We start from the raw sequence: 22,449 nt of genomic DNA on the forward strand, positions 1-22,449 counted from the left end.
ATGACCAGCCATCTGGTTGGATAGTGTGGTCCCATGGTGCTAGGAAGGCTCACTGAGCATTTTCTTTTTAAAGGCAGGAACTGTAAAAAGGATGATAATACATATATTTCATGACTTGCTAACAGTTATAGGTATAAAATAAGTTAGATGAAGGAAAAGGATGAAGATTGAAATTCATGGTCAGCATGGTGATTGTGTCTATGTCAAGCTCTGTCTCTGCTGCTCAGCTCTTTGCTAAGAGACACAGTAAGGAAGGTGCTCTGTTCTTGAGCCTGAAGTGCTGGTGTCAGATCAGCTCAGCAGTTCTTTACAACATCACTTCTCAACCTACGGATTCTCGCTCATATGTCATGAGTCCTTCTCACTCAATTATTTCATCTCCGTTAGCATACACATGTGCTCTGGAAATGAATAAATCAAACCAAACCAAAAACAAAACCTCAAACATCCTTTGACTCCACATACTCCTCTAGCTAACACCATATATTTCTTTCTTCTTTTTTAGCAAAAAACACTTAAACCTTCAATCTGTCCTGACTGCCTTCGAGTCCTTCCATCTCTTTTTCCTCTAGTCTCTTCCAATTTGACTTCCATCTCAACTACTTAAATTAGGTTTTCTTGGAGACGGTCATCATGTTTCTCATGTTGCCTTCGTTTATGGAAAATTGTCTCCTTACCTAACTTCTCAGTCATATTCAATCCAGTCAACCATTCGTTTATCTTTAAACACTCTATGATTGGTTTTTGTGATACCATACTCTGGTTCCTAATGTCTTATTGGCTGTTCCTTCTCCAGGACTCTTCTGTCAGAACTTTAAAATTTGGAATTCTTCAGAGTAGACACAGGAAACTTACAAAACCTTACTAAAGAAGGATTAAATAAATGAAGTAATATTTTACTGTTGTAGATTGTTATATTGTAAAAAGGTCACTTCTCTCTAAAATAAAGTGTAGATTTAACACAATCTCAATCAAAATCACTTTCTGGGACTTGATAAGCTATCTGGAAAAACAGAGAGCCAGAATAGACAAGAGAGACTTACAGCATAATTAAAATAGCGTGGGTATTGATGTAAAACTGACTAATAAAATGAAATAGAAAGTCACAACTTAAACTATGCATACACACACGCTAATGATAACTTTTGCTAAATTTGATATGTAACTCTATGTTGCTTCTATGTTTGTTTAGATTTATACTATTGCCTATATATTATAGGACTCTAAATTTATAAAGGAAATTTCTCTACCTCCTGACATTGATGTGTTATACACATAGCATATAATCAATAAAAACTTTGTTATGTTAAAGTTGTTTCCTTCTATTATACAACAAATATTTAGCAAGTGTCTGTTTCTACTGTTCCAGGTGATTGTGATGGGTTGATTGCATCGGCAGCCTCTCGTCCACACCTTCTGTGCCCATGGCCTCCGGTCGTCCGCCGGCACACGGGCTCTGAGCTCAGCCAGTGACAGGCTCATCAAACGCCTGCAAAGTTCATGTTAGTAGAGGCTTTTTAAAAGGCTAGCAAATTTCAGGACCTTTTTACCTAACTCTGTCCCTACCATGAGAACACACATATACTAACCTGCTGTAGCAATCTGAGAGCCGTGGAGAGAGAAGCCAGGTCATTCTAGCTCAGGCCATCCCAGACCAGCCAGCCCTCATGCCGCCAGCCAGCTGGCCAAAGACACGTGAACAGACCTGCCATAGATCAGCCAGGCCCATAGACCCATAGACCTGTGAGGAGTCCTATGTGACTTGTTTAAAGCGACTAAATTTTAGCATGACTTGTTAATCAACTGGTATAATTAACTGGTATCATGGTGATAGAGCCTGCCTTCATGGTAATTATTTTCAAGTTATAAATGCACATGATGTCAGATGGTGATAAATGCTGCAGAAGTATAAAAAGAATAGGGAGATCTGCTTCAGCACTGTTAAATCATGTTTAGCCAATAAATATTTCCTATTTAAATAACAAAAGAAATAATTTTCCAGTTGCCTTTTTTTTTTTTAAAAAAAAAAAAAGCTTTTTCTCTAGTATAGTTTTAGATTTACAGAAAAAATTGTCCAGAGAACACATGGCTCCCACACACCCTGCACCCGGCTTTGCCTGTGTCAACATCTTACAGTTTCGCAGTGCTCGTGTGACAGTTAGGGAGCCATTGCCTATGAATGATCAGGCCCATACTTTGTTCAGGCTCCCTTGGTTTTTACCCGATGTCCTTTATTCTAGAATTTCATCCTGGATGTCATATTACATTTAGTGTTCATGTCTCCTTATGATCCTCTTTGACGATTTCTCAGATTTTCATTTTCTTAAAAAAATTTGTACATGTCATCCTTGCACAGGGGACATGCTGATCTTCACAGTGTCGTTGGAGTTTCAGTTCCAGTGCTGCTTACGCAAGCAAGGATTTTCCATGTCTTTGACAATCTTGACAATTTTGAGGAGTTATGGTCAGGTATTTTGTACAATATTACTCAGTTTAGACTTGTCTGATGTTTTCATCATGATTATATTGGGATTCTATGTTACTGAGAGGGATGCCACAAAGTGAAGGGCCATTTTAACCACTTCATATCAAGGGCACATATGACTCACATGACTTATTATTGTTGCTTTTAGTCTTGGTCACTTGAGTGTTTGACAGTTTTCTCCACAATAAAGTCTCTATTTCCCGTGTTCTTCATGCTGCAGTTTTTCAAAGGAAGTTGCTATGAGTAGCCCAGAATGAAGGAATGGGGAGATAGGTTAAAGTATATGTGTGAATTATTTGGAATTCTTCTGAATGAGAAATTTGTCATTTCTCCCCCATTTATTTATTCAGTTATTTTTATGTCAGTACAGACTCAGTATGTTTTTTATATATTGGTTATAAACCAAAATATTTTATTTCAAGGAGTATGTTGGCAATTGGGAGTTCTTTTAGTTGGTTATATGGCCCTTTGAGATACTTCCATTATTTGTGTGTGTGTGTGTGTGTGTGTGTGTGTCTTTGTACTTGGGCATTTCTTTCCTGCCACTACCAGGTGCTACAAGAGCATCGTGTATATTTTCTAGAATCAGACATTTTTCTAAGAAGTGGAATCTTGGCTCCTTTATTGCAAAATGATATTAGAAACTAAGATTTAAGTGCTAGGTGTGCTCACTGCTACTACGGTGTAGTTGCTTCTAGGTCCTCTCAGCTGACAGAGCAAACTGTGTTCACAACTGCCTTTTCAGGAACTAAAATAGTGTCTGTATGTTGACTGCTATAGTTATATTCTTGGGAGCTTGTTTGGAGGTTCTAGCAGGGGAGCGCAGCTACTTGTATACCCTTGACCGGGCCTCTCCTCTACTTGGGAAGGTCGTCCTCTTCGACCAAGCGCGCAGCTTCAGGAGGGCCGCACATGGCTCGGTGAGGGAGGAAGGGGACGCCCGCCTAGCCAGCCAGCTCAGCTGAATCAACCCTGGCGATCAGCGGGGTGACGGATGTCGCAGCCAGAGCGCCCTCACAGCCAGTTATTATATTCTTAAATGCGTAATTGTTTATTATTTTTCTATAAGGGTATAGCCTCTGTAGGCTTGTTATTCTGAACCCCAGTAACTGGGAAGATATTTTGTACCTTTAAGAAACAATCCATAAAATTACATGTAAAGAAGAAAGGATTTCTTCCCCACGTATTATCTTCATTAGCACTCGGTTACTGATTTATTGTCTGATTATAGAGTTTAAGATGCTGTTGGGGGAACTAATGCTGGAATAACTTTCACCAATTCCCTCATTTGAAAATCACACAGTCAGCTTGTCCACCTTAGGTGTAAAGTACGAGTAAGAGAATTTTGAAGGAAAAGTTGGGAACTTTCCCTAAGCGTTCCATGTGTCAGTTTAGGGGGTGTGTGTCACAGCAGGGGGTCCGGCGGCGCTCTTCGCTCTTCGCTCTTCGTTTCCAGGGCTCTTCTGTGCCCCTGGTTGGTAAGCTCTCTGTGGGGGAAGCGAAGCAGTCCTGTGTCTATAGGAGCCACAGTGACAGAGCATTCAGGAAATGCGAAACTGAAGAAACAAAGATTGATCCCTCAACACATGACCCAATGCTCTTGGAAAAATCTCACCTCTGGTGTAGAACAAAATAGCGGTGCAGCCTTCCAAAGAAACCAATGAAATACCAAGACAGATGCCTAACAAAACACTTCCTGAAATGAATTACAGATTGATGATGAAATTGAAAAGAGAGAAAATGCTGAAAAAAATCCTTCAGCTGTTGTTTGAGGGATTGAGGGAATGAAATACACCCTCTGGCTGGAAAACATGCACAGCAGGCCATTTCCATCCGATCATCCCATATTCTGGGAGGCAACGATGCTATTCTGACTTCGGAATCTTGAATTTCCTTAATGAGGTCTCTGCTAGAGTCACAAGCCATTCTAGTAAGTCAGTTGCAGGAGACTTAAGCTGCATTTGTATTAAAATAATTATATATCTATCACTGGTAGAAGAAAAAGAGAGATTGGCTAAAAGACAATGCGACGTGGCATCCCCAAACCTGAATTTGTACTATTTTTCAACTTTCTGCTCACACAAGTGTTTCCTAATGTAAGCCAAAGACATCCATTTAAGCATGACGTATTCATGCTCAGAAATGATTGGCTTAGGCAACCAGTGAAGTACTGAGCTCCCTTCTCCTGCTGCTTGACGTACATGCACTGCAAATACTGATGGTTTAGAGTAGCAAGATAGACTATGTGGAGGATCAGTCAGGCTGCCAAGATGGATCTGTGACAGCCACGTTGACTATTAAATGCAATTATAACCATAAAAGTGACTGGATAAGAATGGTAATATGGGAGTCCATTTATGACTTCTGTAGGGGGTTTGTTAAGTTTTCAAGCCTCAAGAGCATGTGGTTTTCTTATCAAGGAGTTGGCAAAAGTTGTACTGGTATTAGCAAGCTAAGGTGGGCCTTGAAAGTCACCACCAGATACATGGATTTGTAAGTGATTCGGCACTAGTGAGGACGTTAGAAGAGAACGGACCTGGTTTTTTCAAGCCTGGACTCCTAAGGCATCATTTTTAAGGATCAAACGTTTTTTTCCATTTTAGCCAAAGTGAGGACAGCCTTTTATCCACACACCAAATCCTAAGGTATGGATGAAATGGTGTTCTCTTTATAAGAAGAAGAACCTTTTTTGATAAGAATTTTAACTATAGCAATCAATCTATATGCAACATTTAACTCCTGAAAAGGAAGTTTTAAAAAGCATTTTGCTTTGCTTCATTTGGGACTTCAGTATGGAAGTGTATATATGAGCCAAACATTTTTAAATTGTGAAGGAAGTCTCATCTATTCCTTCTTTCCCTCCTCCCTCCCCCCCCTTCCTTTTTTTTCCTTCCTGCCTTCCCTCTCCACTCCTATGCAGAACAATCTTGCTCTAGACCCAAACTTCAGTATCATAGTCATCTAAATTTTCCATCTAACAAGCAACCTTACAATCAGTAGAATGTCCTCATCTGAGAAGGAAATTTTATTGCTGTTGATTGTGGTTTATCAAGGTATTACATCCAAATAGAAATATTTTCTCCATAACAATTTCTAAGCTGAGAGAATATACAATTTTCTTTGTATCATTTTACCAAAAAGAAATTTTAAAAGAAGTTAATTGATGGTAGTGGATGACACATACAGGACTTTTTGGACTGAGAAAATGCCATTGAATTTGGTGATTGGATAGCTGATCTTTGATAGAATAATTTCAGCAGTATCTTGGAGGCTGAAAAATCATCATAAAAAATTTATCTTTATTGCTTCCAAATCTGTGTGATTATATTGCAATTTTAGAGCCAAAAAAAAGAAAATGGTTAAGGGTTGAACAGATGGTAATTAAATGGAGAGAGCAGCCAAAATCATTCCTTCAAAAATTTGTTAGTAAAAAAAGTGGTGGGCCAAAGATTGCACAGTATCAAGGAATAGATTATTTAAAAGAAAAATGAGTAGAAATGATGAGATTGAAGATAAGAGAAAGTGATGAAATGGAAAGCAGAAGTAAAAAATAAAACTTTCAAAAGTTTTTCCTATATGGATACAGAAAGGGAAAAACTTAAAGGATAAATACATTGAGAAATTTTGGAGAAGGTGCAGACAGTGGACCGACGAAGAAGTATTGAAGTGGTGGGAGAAATTGACATCAAGTTTTCTATCCAGACCTTAGAGTGGGTAGAGAAAACTTTAAAAATTTAGTACAAAGAATAAAAACTTGTGTAAGGAATGTTATATTGGATGTTCTTGGTGCCCCGTGCCGATCCCCTTTACTGGTGGTAATGTACCCAACCCTGACTTCTGTGACTGTTGGCTGCTAAGCACAGTGGCACCCTTTTGTTGAGTGTGACCACCCCGTCCACTTCAGACACCGGCCAGGCACTGACATTGAGGCACAAAAACATGGACCGCCTTGACTCAAGGTGGGACCAGCTCTGTGGGTGCAATTCATGATCCAGAGCTTTGCAGTGGAGCACACTAGTCTCCAGAATCATTAAAACGTGTTCTTCCTGGATGTCCTCCCCTCCCTCATCTTGCCACCTTACCACTTTACTCCTGAGGGCATTAAATGCAATCAATCGCTGGAATGAGAATCCCTATCTCAGGCTCAGCTTTAGGGGACACGGATGTCTAAAAGTTTCACGGGACTGCAAAATGGTTTGATGCAGCGTTAAGCAGAGCTAACCTGTGTGGAGTTTGTCGGAGAGTTGTGTCGGTAGTTGTATTTGTTGTATGTCACTTTTCTCACTGTCCTCAGCAGTTAGAAACGGAAGCAGTGAAAACAGCTTGCCCTGATGTTTGTGTTACCCTCTCAGACTGTATTTTCTAGCCTTTTTTGCATGCCTTGAATTTTTTGTTTGACTCATAGAGGGAAATATACAACAAGGTAAGTAGACCTTTAGCGTGGGAATTCACAGCAATCAAGTCAGTAGTTGTGCTGTGTTTGAAGTTTGCTGCTGCTGTGAACGCCAGAAGCTGCAAATTTCTATAGTGATTTTCTCCCCCTTCCGCTTTCAACCATCTCTTTGTGTAGCTCTCTCAGCTCTACGGAGGCGGAGGCGCGGTGGCCAGGGGCTCTGAGTGAATCTCCGTCTCCGGAGTGCACACTGGTCCCGTGTTTGGGGACGTGGCCTTCCTAAATGTCTCTGCCCTTCTCCAGGGATAGAGGTCCCTGACTGCCGCTGTGTCCTTCCCTGGGGCGATGAGTATCATCCAATGTTCTCAGTCTGACCTGGAGACACTCTCCCGTGGAGAGGCAGGCTTTTTCAGTTCCCTTAGGTGCGGCAGAGAGCTGGGGGCTGGGCACAGCTCCCTTCCCCCGGGGGAGATGGAGCCTTACCTTTCACCTGCGCGGTGAGCCTTTTGCACAATAAGCGCCTGGGTGCATTTCACAGTAGCTGCTCTTCATGTCCCCCTGGCAGGTACTGCATGGGACCTCTCCCCAGTGTCCCCCTATCCTGCCCAGGAGAGGAGAAGATGGAGACCTCCATGTATCTCGGCTTCCAGCAGTTTTGCCTTTTTTTGCTCTACCTAGCCCAGCAGTTCTGCAGGATTTGTAGTTTATGACCCTACCGACCTCTGCTATGTCCAGCAGTACTTTCTTTGACATGTAAGTAAATGCTTGGCCCCTATGTCTCCCTGCAGGTGTCTGGTCCTCTTCAGGACAGCCATTTGTCCCCTGACAAATGTGTTTTCTAATGGGTTCATGAAAATCATTAATTTGCTGCATGTCCATCGTGTTTCCCTGTAAGGACAATAGCTTTTCTTCTTTGGCTCACTACATAACTAAGCTGAAATTGAAGTCCTCCATTCATTTACTTTTAACCTACTGGAGCCTGCTGTTTAAAGTGGATTTCTTTTAGGCAATATATTGTTGGCTGTTGTTTTTTAATCCAGTCTCACCACCTGCCCTTGATTTGTGGTGTGGGGCTATTAACATTTATGATGATTATTGATAAGACTAGGTTCATCATCTTCCTAATTGTTTTCCCTTTGTCAACCTGTCCTTTATTTCTTTATTTCCTTTGCTCTCATTTTCTGTCTTCTTTTAGATTAATTCTTCTGGATTAATTCTATATTTATGGTTCTATTTTATCTTCATAGTTTTTACTTCTAGATAGTTGTAAATCCAGGTATTAATTATTACTATTTTGCTTTTGACAGTTTTCTTTGAAAGATTTAAATAATAAGGAAAAAGCTCCTATGGTCATCCACATTATCACCAGTTTTTGTAGGGTTTTTGTTTCTTTGCTCTCTTCTGTTTGGCATCATTTACCTTCTCACTGATGAGCCTCTTTTTACGTCTGTGTTTTTTCGGGGGGCTGTCCACTGCTAAGGAATTCTTTCAGCCTTTGGTAGGCTTGAAAATACAGTTTTTGAGAAAGTTATGTTCCTAGGTATGGTATTCTGGGTTAACAGGTGTTTTTCTTTTAGTACTTTAAAGATCCTATTTTATTGTTTTTATTCTTGCATTGTTATAAAACAGAAATGTGCCGTTATTCTTTTGTTTTGTACATAACATCTATTTTATGGCTGTTTTTAAATTCTTCTCATTTTCACTGGTTTTAAACAATTGGATTATGAAGGGTCTTAGTATGCTTTTCTCAAGTTTCTTATGCTTGGTGTTCTTTGAGCTTCTTAGATTTGTAGGTTAATAATATTCATCAGTTTGGAAATTTTCAACCATTATTTATTCAAATATTTTTCTGTTCTCCCTTCACAATCTACTCCTTTGAATATCCCTATTATATGTATATAAGTCCATTTATAGGTGCCCCAGGCCTTACCAATGCTCTGTCAATTACTGATTTGGGTTTTTTATCTTTTTATGTATTTCATTTTGGATAGTGTCTGTTTTCATATCTTCAAGTTCATAAATCAATTTTCCCACGTTGTCTAATATTCTCTTAATTCCATTAGTGTATTTTTATCTTACGCGTTGTGATTTTTATCTATAAAAATTTGATTTGTGTGATTTTATGTCTGCTTGTTCTGACATCTGTGTCATTTTTTAATTGGCTTTAATAGATTGATTTTTCCCAATTATTTGTCCTATTTTCTTCTTTTTTTTGTCCAGAAATTTTTTATTGGCTGCCAGACATTGTTAACTTTTCCCTGTTAGGTGTGTGCTCTGTTTGTAGTCCTATAAATCTTCATGCCATTTTTTCTGAGTTGCAATTAGGTTACTTGGAATCAACTTGATCCTTCCTTTAAAGAGTGTTGGCTTTGTTCTGATCAAAAACTAAGTTACTTGTGGTTTAGTTTCTTCCTTTCCAGCCTTATTTTTCAGCCTTTACTCTAGTGATGGCTTTTGGGGGTTTTTTTGCGGGTTTTTTTTTTTTTTTTTTAACTACCAGGACATAGCTTATTTAGTGTCCCTGTGACGGTGATCACAAGTGACCTGGCCAGCTGGAACGCAAACAGCACTCCCCCCATGTGAGCCCTGGGAGCCACTCACCTTTTGCTCAGGTCCGCAGTCATTCTGCACCTAACCTCATGGAGAGGCACTCTTTGACACACATCTTACTAGTCCACAAAGACTAATGGAGCCTCTAGAAAATTTTTAGGTCTCTTTATCTACATGGCTTCTACTTCTTTTTTTATTTTAATTAAATTGATTGGGATGGCATTGGTTAATAAAATTATACAGGTTTCAAGTGCAGAATTCTATGAGACGTCATCTGTATATTGTATTGTGTGCCCACCATGCAAAGTCAAATCATCCTCCATCACTATCTATGACCCCCTTTACCCTTTACATACCCCCCAGACCCCCTTTCTCTCTGGTAACCACCATACTCTTTTCTATGTCTATGAGTTTTTGTTTATTTTTCTTGGTTGTTCATTTGTTGCTTTCTGTTTTATATCCCACATATGAACAAAACCATGTTTTTGACTTCTGACTTTTTCTGTCTGACTTACTTCACTTATCATGATATTCTCAAGGTCCATCCATGTCCCAGGACATCTTCCATCACCTGCAGAAGCTTCTGCTGCTGTTGATGTCTGTCACGTCTGTCTTACAACTTCTTGCCAATTCCATGCTCTGTTTGGAATTTCCTTCCCTGTTATAAAATCCAGAATATGCCTCCAAGCCTGAAGTTGGGCCAAATGTAAGGCTCATTTCTTTCGTTCCCCTTCCTACAAAGACCGCAGTTCTGTGCAATTGCTTCACAACGCATCACGACAGTACTTTTGTACATTGTGTTCACTTTTTTATTTGTCATGACAGCAGAGCAAATCTGGTGTGTGTTACATTCTCTCATGGCCAGATGTGGCACAAATAGAGACAATAAAAAACAGTCTTCAGCATTATACATCTCCAAGGCAAATGTTTTTTAAAACATTTTGGAATGGAAATTCCAAAATACATACATTATATTTTATGTTTTAAAAGAATCTTTACTAGTAATTGATACTCAAGAAAATTCTTGTCTTTTCACCTTGTCAAGTATGGGTACATGAAGTTACAAATTTCTCTTTAGGCCATCTCATATGTTTCGCTATGCTAGAATTTCATTATCATTCAGTTCAAAATATTCTCTGATTTTCTTGACAATTGCTGTTTTGATCCAAGGGTTATTTACGGTGTTTCTAGGACTCTTACCTCTAATTTAGCGCTGTTTTTTATCAGAAAACATAGCCTGTGTGATTTTGTTTGTTTTAAATGTATTTAGATGTGCATTTTGGACCATTATATCATCTGCCCCAGTGAATATGGTACATTTGAGAGAAATGGGCATTCTGCAGTTGGCGGGTATAGTGTTGTAAAAAAAGTCAGTTAGGTCAGGGTAGTTAATAGTGTTGCCTGAATTGCCTATATCCTTCCTGATATTTTTTTCTACTTCTCTATCCATTTCTGAGATAAGTAGATTAAAGTCTCCAACCCTAAATTTGAATTTTTATTTCCTTTTAAATCTGTAAATTCTTGCTTCATGTATCTGGGAGTTTGTTGTTATGCTAACTGACCATGTTATAACTCTGATATTTGCTCATCTCAAAGGCTGTTTTGTGACAATAATATAGTCACACAGGCTCTCTGATGCCTCATGTACGCATGGGCTCTTTCTTGACTCTCTTGCACTTGAATTCGTAGAGTTTCAGGCCTCACCTTTCACCCTCAAAATTTAGGCAGGGCCTTGAGTGCCCACACCTCAAGCGAGGGAAGGGTCTCTTGCTCCTTGACTGTTTCTCAGGGTGGACAGTAGTTGTCTCATATTCGTTGCAGGTTCTGGAGTGTGGGAGGGTGTCTCTTAACTTCCTGCATCATCCTTGGACGCAGGCAAGCCCTCTGTGCCTGGACTCCCCGCGTGTGTCTCTCCACACTCTTGCTCCATCCCTGGGAGTAGGTGTCAGCAGCCCAGAGTGTGAGAGTGTTTCCTGAGATTTCCTGGTCTGCTCTTAGGCACGCAGCATAGGGCACTGGGCCTCAGAGGAGGTCCCTCTACACCAGTCGAGAGCAGTTAGTAGGGACTCATGGGAAAGATTTAGCACAGGGCGCAGACTTCCTTCACTCTGGGGCTCCCAGGGCCTCCTCTCTCCCCGCCTCCCCACCAATTGGCCTTTAAAAATGTGTTAAAAGTTCAGCTTCTTTGCTTTTACCTGTTTCTCTAGTAGCTCCCTCTTCCTTTGCCAGTTCTGCCAAAGACGAGATTAGTTGTGTGTCCCATTTTCCCGGAGAGGGGCTTCCAGGTTTCTGATTTTAGTGCATTTGTTTACTTGGTGACATCGGTGCTGTGGTGATGGGCGGAAAATAACCGAGGTGCTGTGGGTTTTCCAGCTCACCCTTTCCACAGCGAGGGAGACTTTCCCTGGTGAATTTCTACATCTCCAAGGGAAGCAGACCTCCCTCAGTCACTCTGTCATCTCTCCTGTCATGGCCCCGTCATTTTGTCAGTCTCTGCTACATACTCAGCTGCTTTCTCAAGATAAACAAAACTAATTTTCAAGTCAACGGACTTACCACACCATTTGCTCATTATACATTTATTTACTTATTGAGGTGACCATTTGTATTATTTTTAATTGTCTTTATTTACAGAAAAAAGAAACTTTTCATATCTCTGTAATGGGAGACGTGCTTTGCAACCTGGAGAGAGGCAGCCTGCAGCTGCAGCTGGGCCCCCAGGCGCCCAAGGGCCTGGCGAGCAAAGGGCCCTGCTTCCCCGACAGGTGCGTTGCAAAGAGGCGGTTCCCAGGTACCGGAGGAAGGCAGCCTTAGCTGTAAAGCTGGTAAGAGGTTTATTTAGCTTTTAAAAAAGATTGACATACATTTCAAAGAGATAATGAAAGAACTTAGACATTTTCTTAAGTAAGTACTCTAAGGAAGGGGAAGAGGAGTTGTTTTCCTTATTTTTGATGGAGAATTGAGCCTCTTATTTTAAATTTTTATCTACCCTTACACTACCTAAATGTTAAAATTATGTTTTACAACAAATTTATAGCCAACTTCTGGTGAGTACCAAAGAAATATAGGGAAAGAAGTGTACTTTTTATCTTAATAGTATAGGGAAACATTAGTTATAAGGTAGAACAAAAAACCATATGCTATATGTATGATTTAAAATGCTGATTTAAAAGTCATCTGTTTGCCTAAATTGCTTCACAGTGGAGTTTTTTCATTCAACTGAAAGGATTATATTTAAAGTAAAATGAAAAAGGAGTTATGTATACTTCTGAAGACATTTGAACCTAGCATCTATCAGCATTACCTACATTCTTGTCAAAATACATATTTTAAGATCAAGGGTAGTTCATCCAATTCTTAGTTATGAACTTGTCCACTAAAAACAATAAAGGTTGCTGGAAAGAAATGGGCTCTTTTTAAGAAATCGTCTTACAAACAAACAAGGAGTCAGATAGGCATGGAGAACTCTAAGGCCCAAAATTCAAATAAAATCATCTCAGCAGAAATAGAAACACTATATCTGTTTGTGCTTTGGGGGCATTTGTGGACAAAGTTTCCCAGGGCTCTGATTGGAAAGCATCCCACAACAGGCGAGACGGAAGTGACGGCCCAGGACCCGCGCGGTCAGCAGTCCTGCAGGATTCTCTTTCCCAGTAAAGTAGGGACTTCAGAGATCCAGAATAAAATCAGCAAACCTCAGACATACATTTTAAAATGACTGTGCTTACTCTGTTTATAATGCCAAACATCAAACCAGTAACAGATAGGAATTTATAAATGTGACATAGTAGGATTGAAAAATATGCCAACAGAATTTCTTTACATGGATATCAAGATAATACGAATTAAAAGCTTAATGCCTGTTCTTGGCAAGAGGATGAACACAGCAGAAGCAGGAATTGTAAACTGGAAGAGAGGTAAAAATAAAACAGTTACCCAGATACAGCCCATAGAGACAAAAAAGAAAAAGGAAAATTCAGAAGAGAGGGTCGAAGATAGAAAACAAGTGTTTCTTAAAATTTGATTCTCAAACCAGTGCATTGGCATCTTACCTAAAATATAGATATAACTTCTTGTTTCTTGAAAAACACTTCTCAAATTGTGGTCCCAAGTTACCAACATCAGCGTTACTAGAAACTCACTAAAAATGCAAGTTTTCTGGATCTCACCTCAGAGCTATTGCATCAGAAACGTGGGGAATCCCATGGATATGTATTTCATGTCTATTAGAGCATCATAGGAAAATAAGTAGCTGTGGCTAACGATTCAATGTACTCTATAAAAATAATGAGAAGTTGAAAACAAAGACTGCAAATAGATATACTGGCTAAATATTCATACAAAAAGCTGGTGTAGTTGTATTAATATAGGACAAAAATATGTCATTAATCTAGAAACATAGTAATTCTAAATACATCAATAATATAGCCTCAAGTCTATAAGAATTAAGGTGTAGGGATTTTGCTATAAAGCAGAACATTATATTTCTACAAAGTTATGAAACATGACACAATTTATCATTCATCCAGTTATTCATTCATCGATCGTTCTATAAACACAATGTACCCAGCATGATCTTAGTTTAGATATATAAAGATGAACACATGATTTCTATGAGGAAGGAGCTCATTGCTACATGAATAATTTTTTTTGGCTTTTTGTAAAATATTAAAAAAAATATTTTAGAAGTCATGCCCTGCCTGGTGTGGCTCAGTGGATTGAGTGCCAGCCTACTAACCAAACGGTCACTGGTTCAATTCCCAGTCAGGACACGTGCCTGGGTTGCAGGCCAGGTCAGGTCCCCAGTAGAAGGCATGTGAGAGGCAACCACACAATGATGTTTATTTCTTCCTCCCTCCCTCCTCCCTCCCTAAAAATAAATAAATAAAATATTTTAAAAGTCAATTTACTGCCTTTTTCCACCTCCCAGAACCCTTGACAATTCTGAGAGAAAACACTGGCATGACCTTGACTTAATGCTGTCTTCAGAGACAAGGGCATGTTTCAGGGCGCACAGGTATGGATGAGTGAATTTTGTGAACATATTTGTAATGGTTACATTGAAATTTATGCCTGTTAATTCCATCATCTAATCACTCTCATAGGCACATTCTGTTGCCTCCTGTATTTCTTTACTTTTTTTTTTTCTCCCTGGTGTATGGGTTGTAGTTTTCTGTTTTCTTTGATTGTTTAATAATAATTTGTTGGCAACTGGTTCCCTCCTCCCTAGGCTTGTTGTTGTTGTTTGCTTACCTGCTCAGTGACTGACTAAATTATTTTAGTCACGTTCTCCTGCTCTTGCAATGTGAAGCCTCTGATAGTTGATTTTCTAGAATGATATTTCATCACTGGATGCATGTCCTTAGGACCATTTCTAGAGTCTCAGAAAGGTGGTGGTGGTTTAAAAAATAATCTCCACCAGTGTTGCTGGGAAAGAGACCCGTGGAGCTCCTCCCGCTGTCATGCTATTTTCATGTATTCTTACAGATTTAATTCCTATATTTAACATTTTATTGTATTTATATGTGAGAAATATAAAACCAGCTTGTTCCCGGGTGGCTACTCAGTGATCCTCTCTCTTATTGACACTTTCAACCAACCGATCTGAAATGTCTCTTTCCTCACATGCCAGGTTCTCCTGTGTATTTGAGTCTGTTTCTGGGTTTTACATTTCTTCTCTTTGTCGGTAAGTCTAGGGATATGCCTGTATTCCACCTTTTAAAGTTCAGAGACTTTATAATGTACTTTAATGTCTGATGTGACTGATTTCCATCACCATTTTTTATTTTTTAGATTTAATCATTTTACTCTTTAATTTTCCCTGATAAATTCAGAATGAGCTTCCCCGCTCTATAAAGATAAAATGTATATTAGTGTTTATTTTGAGTTAAATTTATAAATTAACTTGGTAGGATTGACATAGTATCAGCTTCCCACCTAAGAAAATTTGTGTGGTTTCCATTTGTTTAAGGTTCTTTTGAGTTTTAGCAGTGCTTAAAGTTCTCTTATATGTTATTTACATATTTCTTGTTAAGCCTGTTTCTAGATAGTTTGTTTTTCATAGCTACTGTAAAGTCTTTAAAATTTGTCCTCTTTTTAAAATTTTCTTCTTACTATATTCTTTTTATTTTTAGTATTTTTCCATATATTCTTACCTTGCTTGGTTATTGGCATCTTATGAAACTAGAAATTTCTAACTGATTTTTCATTTCTAACTGTATTGGCTTATACCTATAATAAAATGTTCAATAGCATGTAATAATGAGATTTTTTTATTTTCCCCTATTTTTAATGAAAGTGCTTTAGTGTTACATATACATGTATAATATAAAACATAGTATTTAAAATTATAATTATATATAAAGTACACCTGTCCAACATTTTCTGAGCACCTGACCTACCATAGACCTGGCTCTCAGATAGTGGCTGGAATATGAAGCAGAGTGAGACAGTTCCCAACCCTGAAGGAACCCAGGAATGGAAAGTCAGGGCAACGCAGGGAAGGGAACCACTTAATGACAATGCAGGGTGATGAGAGTCACACATAGGTCTATGCCGTATGCTGTTAGGGTCACGGGGAAGGACAGATGAATCAAAGGGATGCGCAGGTTCCTCAGTGCAAAGGGCAAGATCAGCTACTCAGTGATGTAAGAACAATGAATCAGCTCTCCGGAGACAAGTAGGTCTTCTCCTCTTAAGACAGTGTGCTAACTCACAATTCCAAGTGTTTAGGGAACTGGTTTGGTAAAGATTAAAATGGAAAAAATACATGTAGTTCCTGTCTCATATTTCTTCAGTGGTTATAAGAAAACTTGCCCTGCCCGGTGAAGCTTGTAATATGTAGAGATAGATACAAATATTTGCACAGGAAAGATACTCTCCACAGTTTATTAATTTTAAAATGTAAATCAGATATCACTTTATCGCTTAAAACCCTTCCGGGGTTGATCATTGTTCTCAGAGTAAAAGCCATACTCCATCCCACGCCCGGGAGCTCTGTGCAGCCCCACCTCCTGTCGCCCCCACTCCAGCTCACTGAGCCTGCGCCCCTGCAGCTCGGCTGTCCCCTCTGCCTGGAGTCCTCTTCCTCCAGAGCTTTCCACATCTGACCTGTATAAAGGGAGCGCCCCCCTGAGACTGACAGCAGCACCTGGGGAGGTAAGCAAAGCCAAGATGTCCGGAGAGGGGGTTCCTGCTGATGTCACAAAGCACCCAGGCTATGGACCGCATGGCAATAGAGAACTCTGCCTGCTTCCCTGACGGCTGTGCCTTGGTGTCCAGAACCTGCCCAGCATGCTGGGCGCGGGCCTTTTCCCCCACAAAACCACATCTGTGACTGTTGGGAGTTCCCACAATAAAGCCCAAGTACTACACTACCACACACTTCTCAAACTGCAGGACACCCAGCTCCAATTCTGTGCAGAGAGGATAAAAGCACAGTATCCAGTACATCTTTCTGTAACATCAAGTTTATTCCAAAATTTGAAAGAACCAAGTACTTTAATAAGCACCCCCACAAACAAGGGAGGAGAGAAGGGCCCCAGGAAAAACAGTCTAGTCTCTGAAGGTGAGTGTGGAGGGGGTGGGGCCACAGGGTGGCCCCTCTTCTTGTCCCCCAGGGCGCTCTAGGCTGTCCTCCAAGCTTAGCAGCTGTTTGGGGATAAGGTGCTTCTGAAGGCCACAGAGGTGCCAGACACGCTCCTGACATAAATCCCACTGGGACAAATCCAGTGGGATTTACGTCAGGTGGTCCTTGCTCCATTGTCCGCTGGATCCGGCCCCCATTGCCCAGTGTTTCTGACACCGCCCTCATGCACAGCTGTTAGTGGCCAGCCTCTGGTTTCTCTTCTCCACCACGTGGTGGCCTTCTCAGGATCTCAGCGTCTTCAAGTCGGACAGACCCACGCAGAGTGTGGCTTGATCTGCCCAACATTTTTTTTCTGTCCTATCTTAGCTGCCCCCAATTTGAAAAATAATCTTGAGTGGACTCTTGTCCTTTTGTTTTGTTCCACATGAGCAGATGGCCAACAACAAAATTTTAGGAAAAACCTTCTGGCTACCCACTGCCAGCCCTGTCTGTGGTCAGAGGAAGTGCCTTGGGTGTTGCTGGTGGGGCTGGTGGGGCTGGTGGGGCTGGTGTGGCTGGTGGAGCTGGTGCGGCTGGTGGGGCTGCTGCGGCTGCTGCGGCTGCTGCGGCTGCTGCGGCTGGTGGGGCTGGTGCGGCTGGTGGGGCTGGCGGGGCCTGCTGAGGCTGGTGCGGCTGGTGCGGCTGGCGGAGGCTGCTGCGGCTGTGGGGCTGGCGGGGCTGCTGAGGCTGGTGCGGCTGGTGCGGCTGGCGGGGCCTGCTGAGGCTGGTGGGGCTGCTGAGGCTGGTGGGGCTGGCAGGGCTGCTGCGGCTGGTGCGGCTGGTGGGGCTGGTGCGGCTGGTGGGGTTGGTGCGGCTGGTGGGGCTGGTGGGCCTGCTGCGGCTGGTGGGGCTGGTGGGGCTGGCGGGGCCTGCTGAGGCTGGTGGGGCTGGCGGGGCTGCTGCGGCTGGTGCGGCTGGTGGGGCTGGTGGGGCTGGTGCGGCTGGCGGGGCTGGTGCGGCTGGCGGGGCTGGTGCGGCTGGTGGGGCTGGTGGAACTGGTGCGGCTGGTTGGGCTGCTGCGGCTGGTGTTGCTGGTGCGGCTGGTGGGGCTGCTGCGGCTGGTGTTGCTGGTGCGGCTGGTGTTGCTGGTGCGGCTGGTGGGGCGGCTGCGGCTGGTGTTGCTGGTGGGGCTGGTGGGGCTGGTGTTGCTGGTGCGGCTGGTGGAACTGGTGCGGCTGGTTGGGCGGCTGCGGCTGGTGTTGCTGGTGGGGCTGGTGGGGCTGGTGTTGCTGGTGCGGCTGGTGGAACTGGTGCGGCTGGTTGGGCTGCTGCGGCTGGTGTTGCTGGTGCGGCTGGTGGGGCTGCTGCGGCTGGTGTTGCTGGTGCGGCTGGTGTTGCTGGTGCGGCTGGTGGGGCTGCTGCGGCTGGTGTTTCTGGTGCGGCTGGTGGGGCGGCTGCAGCTGGTGTTGCTGGTGGGGCTGGTGGGGCTGGTGTTGCTGGTGCGGCTGGTGGAACTGGTGCAGCTGGTGGAACTGGTGCGGCTGGTTGGGCTGCTGCGGCTGGTGTTGCTGGTGTTGCTGGTGGGGCTGGTCGGGCTCGTGTTGCTGGTGCGGCTGGTGTTGCTGGTGCGGCTGGTGTTGCTGGTGTGGCTGGTGGGGCTGCTGCGGCTGGTGTTGCTGGTGCGGCTGGTGGGGCTGGTCGGGCTGGTGTGGCTGTGGTCCTTATCTTGGTCCTATCTTAGGTGCCCCCAATTTGAAAAATAATCTTGAGTGGACTCTTGTCCTTTTGTTTTGTTCCACACGAGCAGATGGCCAACAACAGCAAAATTTTAAGAAAAACCTCCCAGCTACCCACTGCCAGCCCTGCCTGTGATCAGAGGAAGTGCCTTGGGTGTTGCTAGTGGGGCTGGTGCGGCTGGTGTGGCTGGTGCGGCTGGTGCGGCTGGTGCGGCTGGTGTGGCTGGTGTGGCTGGTAGGGCTGGTGCGGCTGGTGGGGCTGCTGCTCCTGGTATTGCTGGTGCGGCTGGTAGGGCTGGTGTGGCTGGTAGGGCTGGTGCGGCTGGTGGGGCTGCTGCTCCTGGTATTGCTGGTGCGGCTGGTAGGGCTGGTGCGGCTCGTGCGGCTGGTGCGGCTGGTGCGGCTGGTGGGGCTGCTGCTCCTGGTATTGCTGGTGCGGCTGGTAGGGCTGGTGCGGCTCGTGCGGCTGGTGCGGCTGGTGCGGCTGGTGGGGCTGCTGCTCCTGGTATTGCTGGTGCAGCTGGTGGGGCTGGTGCGGCTGGTGCGGCTGGTACAGCTGGTGGGGCTGCCACTCCTGCTGCCACTGCCGCCGGCGCTGCTGCTGTTGCTGCTGCAGGAGCCCCCAGAACCATTCTGGAAGGCTGGGCTGAGGGTGGTGGTCCCGGACTCAGGGCAGGATAGGGGAGAGGTGGCCCTTGCTTCTGTGGAAGCATGGTGGACGGCCACCCTGGCTGCCTTGCTGGCGGTGGGGATGGCCACGCTCGCTGCCTTTCTGGTGGTGGGGACAGCCACCCTGGCTGCCATACTGGCGGTGGGGACGGCCACGCTCGCTGCCTTGCTGGCGGTGGGGACGGCCACCCTGGCTGCCGTGCTAGCGGTGGGGACGGCCACTCTCGCCACCACACTGGTGGAGGGGACGGCCTCGCTGGCGGTGGGGACGGCCACTCTCGCCGCCACACTGGTGGAGGGGACGGCCACGCTGGCGGTGGGGACGGCCACTCTCGCCGCCACACTGGTGGAGGGGACGGCCACTCTTGCCGCCACACTGGTGGAGGGCACGGCCACGTTGGCGGTGGGGACAGCCACTCTCACCGCCACACTGGTGGAGGGGACGGCCACTCTCGCCGCCACACTGGTGGAGGGGACGGCCTCGCTGGTGGTGGGGACGGCCACTCTTGCCGTCACACTGGGGGGGGGTACGGCCACTCTCGCTGTCACACTGGGGGGGGGTACGGCCACTCTCGCTGTCACACTGGGGGGGGGGTACGGCCACTCTCGCTGTCACACTGCGGGGGGGTACGGCCACTCTCGCTGTCACACTGGCGGGGGGTACGGCCACTCTCGCTGTCACACTGGCGGGGGGTACGGCCACTCTCGCTGTCACACTGGGGGGGGGTACGGCCACTCTCGCTGTCACACTGGGGGGGGGTACGGCCACTCTCGCTGTCACACTGGGGGGGGGTACGGCCACTCTCGCTGTCACACTGGCGGGGGGTACGGCCACTTTCGCTGTCACACTGGTGGGGGGACTGGTAGACTTGCCAGTTTTCTGTCCTGCCTCCAGAAGCTCTTGGTTTGTGGAAAGATGTCTTTCATTACGGAAGGAATAGGGCCTTACTCTCACTGTTTGGCCTTTTATCTTGCCTTTTGTAGTATGGAGGATTAAATACGTGCCCATAGTGCTGTTAAATTTTTTTTGTATTACCGCCTCCTTTACTTCCTCCAGGTTAAACCCAAGGCTTCTCATTTTTTCCATTACCTGGGAGTCAAGGTCCTCCCAGGGCGGCTCGCTGTGCAGCTTCACTTCCTTCTGGCCAGCAGTGACCCAGGGATCCTTTATTATAGCGTCCAGAGTTGGTCGTTTCGTGAGGTCAGGGGTAATTATTTGTTTTAAAAGTTGTTGACATTTTTCAGACAGGAAGTGTGGTACAATGAAGTGCCCTGTCAATATCTGCCGCTTGACTTCCCCAAAGTTGTCCCCCACGAACGGCAGCCTCCCCGTGAGCATCCGATAAAGGATGACCCCCATGCTCCAGATATCAACCATTGGCCCGTTGTAGGGTTCGCTCCTCAAGATCTCCGGTGCCATATACGAAACAGTACCACAGAAGGTATTAAATTTTTGTTCTAAAAGTTTTGTACTAAAGCCAAAATCAACTAATTTGATGTTATTCTCACTGTCGAGGAGGATGTTCTCAGGCTTTAGGTCGCGGTGTACGAACCCTTTCTGATGACAATAATATACCGCAGATATCAACTGCCTAAATATAGTTCGGGCATCCTCTTCTGTCTGGGGGCCAGAGTTCTCAAGATAATCAAGTAAGTGCCCTCGGCTGATGTGCTCCATGAACAGGAAGTACTTATCTTTGGTAGCAATAACTTCAAATAGCTTAACGATGTTAGGATGATTTAAATTTTTCAGACAATGAAATTCTCGTAAACTTAGAGAGCTCTGCTTGTTGACAATTTTCACAGCTACCTCTGTGCCGGTTACTCTGTGCCTGGCCAGCATCACCTTCGCGTAGGCCCCCTCTCCGATTGTGTTCAGTAGAGTGTAGCCACCAACATGGCACTCCTTGCCAGAGATGGCTGTAATGTCATTAGACATGGTTTTACTGTACAGTAAAAAAAAAAAGAAGAATAAGTAAAAAGATTACAGATTTTAAGAAAACAAAATAAAAAATACAAATAAGAAAGAAAAAAATTTAAGAAAGAAACAAAATGAAGAAAAATGAGCTCACAACTCTCCCAAGTCCAACAGATCACTGTAGATCAGCTCACAACTCTCCCAAGTCCAACAGGTCACTGTAGATCAGCTTCCCAGACTATAATGGACAGAAGCTTTAGCCCAGTGGGGATCTTATAAAGGGTCAGTGTGTTGCCCATCACAATGGGGCCTTATGAGGTTAGAGCAAGAAACGGACCAGTCGCAGCTGGTGATACACTACAGTGGTTTTCTCATGTTTTGGTCTCATGACAGTTTTACTCTGGAAAAAAACATAATAAAAGGATCCCCCCAAAGCTTTTTCCTTAATGTGGGATATTAAAGATTGATATTTACTTTATTAGAAATGAAAATCTGTAAGATACAAATAAAATTTTCTCATTATCTATGTGTTTGAGAATCCTACATCAAACCTTAATAATTCTAAAACAACAACTAAACACACATACATATCCATACCTTTTTATTAAATAGTTCAAAACATTGATTTATTGGTAAGGGCACAGGATGTGTTATGCAAAGAGAGGCTTACAGCTTACTTTGGTGCCAAGGGAATAAATAGGAATTTGAAGATTGTGGGTCAGACAGAAGGATAGAGGGTCATGATCTAATAAATCTATGAATTTCTAGCCCAAAGAAAAACTCTGAGTGGGAGTTTGTGTGATTAACTTGTAAGTACTGAGATACCTAGTACAGTTGTAAAATTCCTCTCATTCCCCGCAGTCATGGTGTCTGTACTCGGCTCCACGATGCCTTACTTTTCCTAATCTGCTGACACAACAGCCTTGCATTACTTATGTGAAAAACTAAGAGCACAGAAGTGCAGAGACATGCGACCTCCTCCACGGGCCCACTTTGATGGGAGTATCACCTTGGAGAATTCAGGGCAGGACCAGGCTTGAAGTGGAGCCCAAAATAGAGAGTCACACAAAAGAGTGAGGAGTAGGCGAGTTAGGAGTTTAGAAATGAGTGTGAAACAGAGCACTTTATCCT

The 22,449-nt window shown here is 43.8% G+C and overlaps 1 protein-coding gene and 1 pseudogene across 1 annotated transcript; both read right to left on the minus strand.

The window, feature by feature from the left end:
- Positions 1-2,325: 2,325 nt before the first annotated feature.
- On the minus strand, positions 2,326-2,418 carry LOC129063567 (uncharacterized; annotated as a pseudogene).
- A 13,930-nt stretch (positions 2,419-16,348) lies between these two features.
- On the minus strand, positions 16,349-21,339 carry LOC129063273 (MAP/microtubule affinity-regulating kinase 3-like). The gene is made up of 5 exons (XM_054564237.1): positions 20,437-21,339; positions 19,983-20,320; positions 18,846-19,917; positions 17,493-18,727; positions 16,349-16,538 (listed from the first exon to the last, which is right to left on the minus strand). Exons 1-5 carry the CDS (start codon positions 21,337-21,339, stop codon positions 16,349-16,351), a joined length of 3,738 nt encoding a protein of 1,245 aa, XP_054420212.1.
- Between the last annotated feature and the right edge of the window lie 1,110 nt (positions 21,340-22,449).

The sequence above is a fragment of the Pteronotus mesoamericanus genome, unplaced genomic scaffold, assembly GCF_021234165.1.
Source record: "Pteronotus mesoamericanus isolate MK-2021 breed Mesoamerican mustached bat unplaced genomic scaffold, CSHL_Meso_final scaffold_85, whole genome shotgun sequence".
In the NCBI taxonomy this organism is placed as follows: Eukaryota; Metazoa; Chordata; class Mammalia; order Chiroptera; family Mormoopidae; genus Pteronotus; species Pteronotus mesoamericanus.

Coding starts and splice junctions, on each gene's coding strand:
- LOC129063273 (XM_054564237.1), bottom strand. CDS start 21,339: ATGTCTAATGACATTACAGCCATCTCTGGCAAGGAGTGCCATGTTGGT. Junction 20,321..20,436: donor TGGAGGAAGTAAAGGAGGCG/GTAATACAAAAA, acceptor CCGTAATGAAAG/ACATCTTTCCACAAACCAAG. Junction 18,728..18,845: donor ACAGGCAGGGCTGGCAGTGG/GTAGCTGGGAGG, acceptor CACCTAAGATAG/GACCAAGATAAGGACCACAG.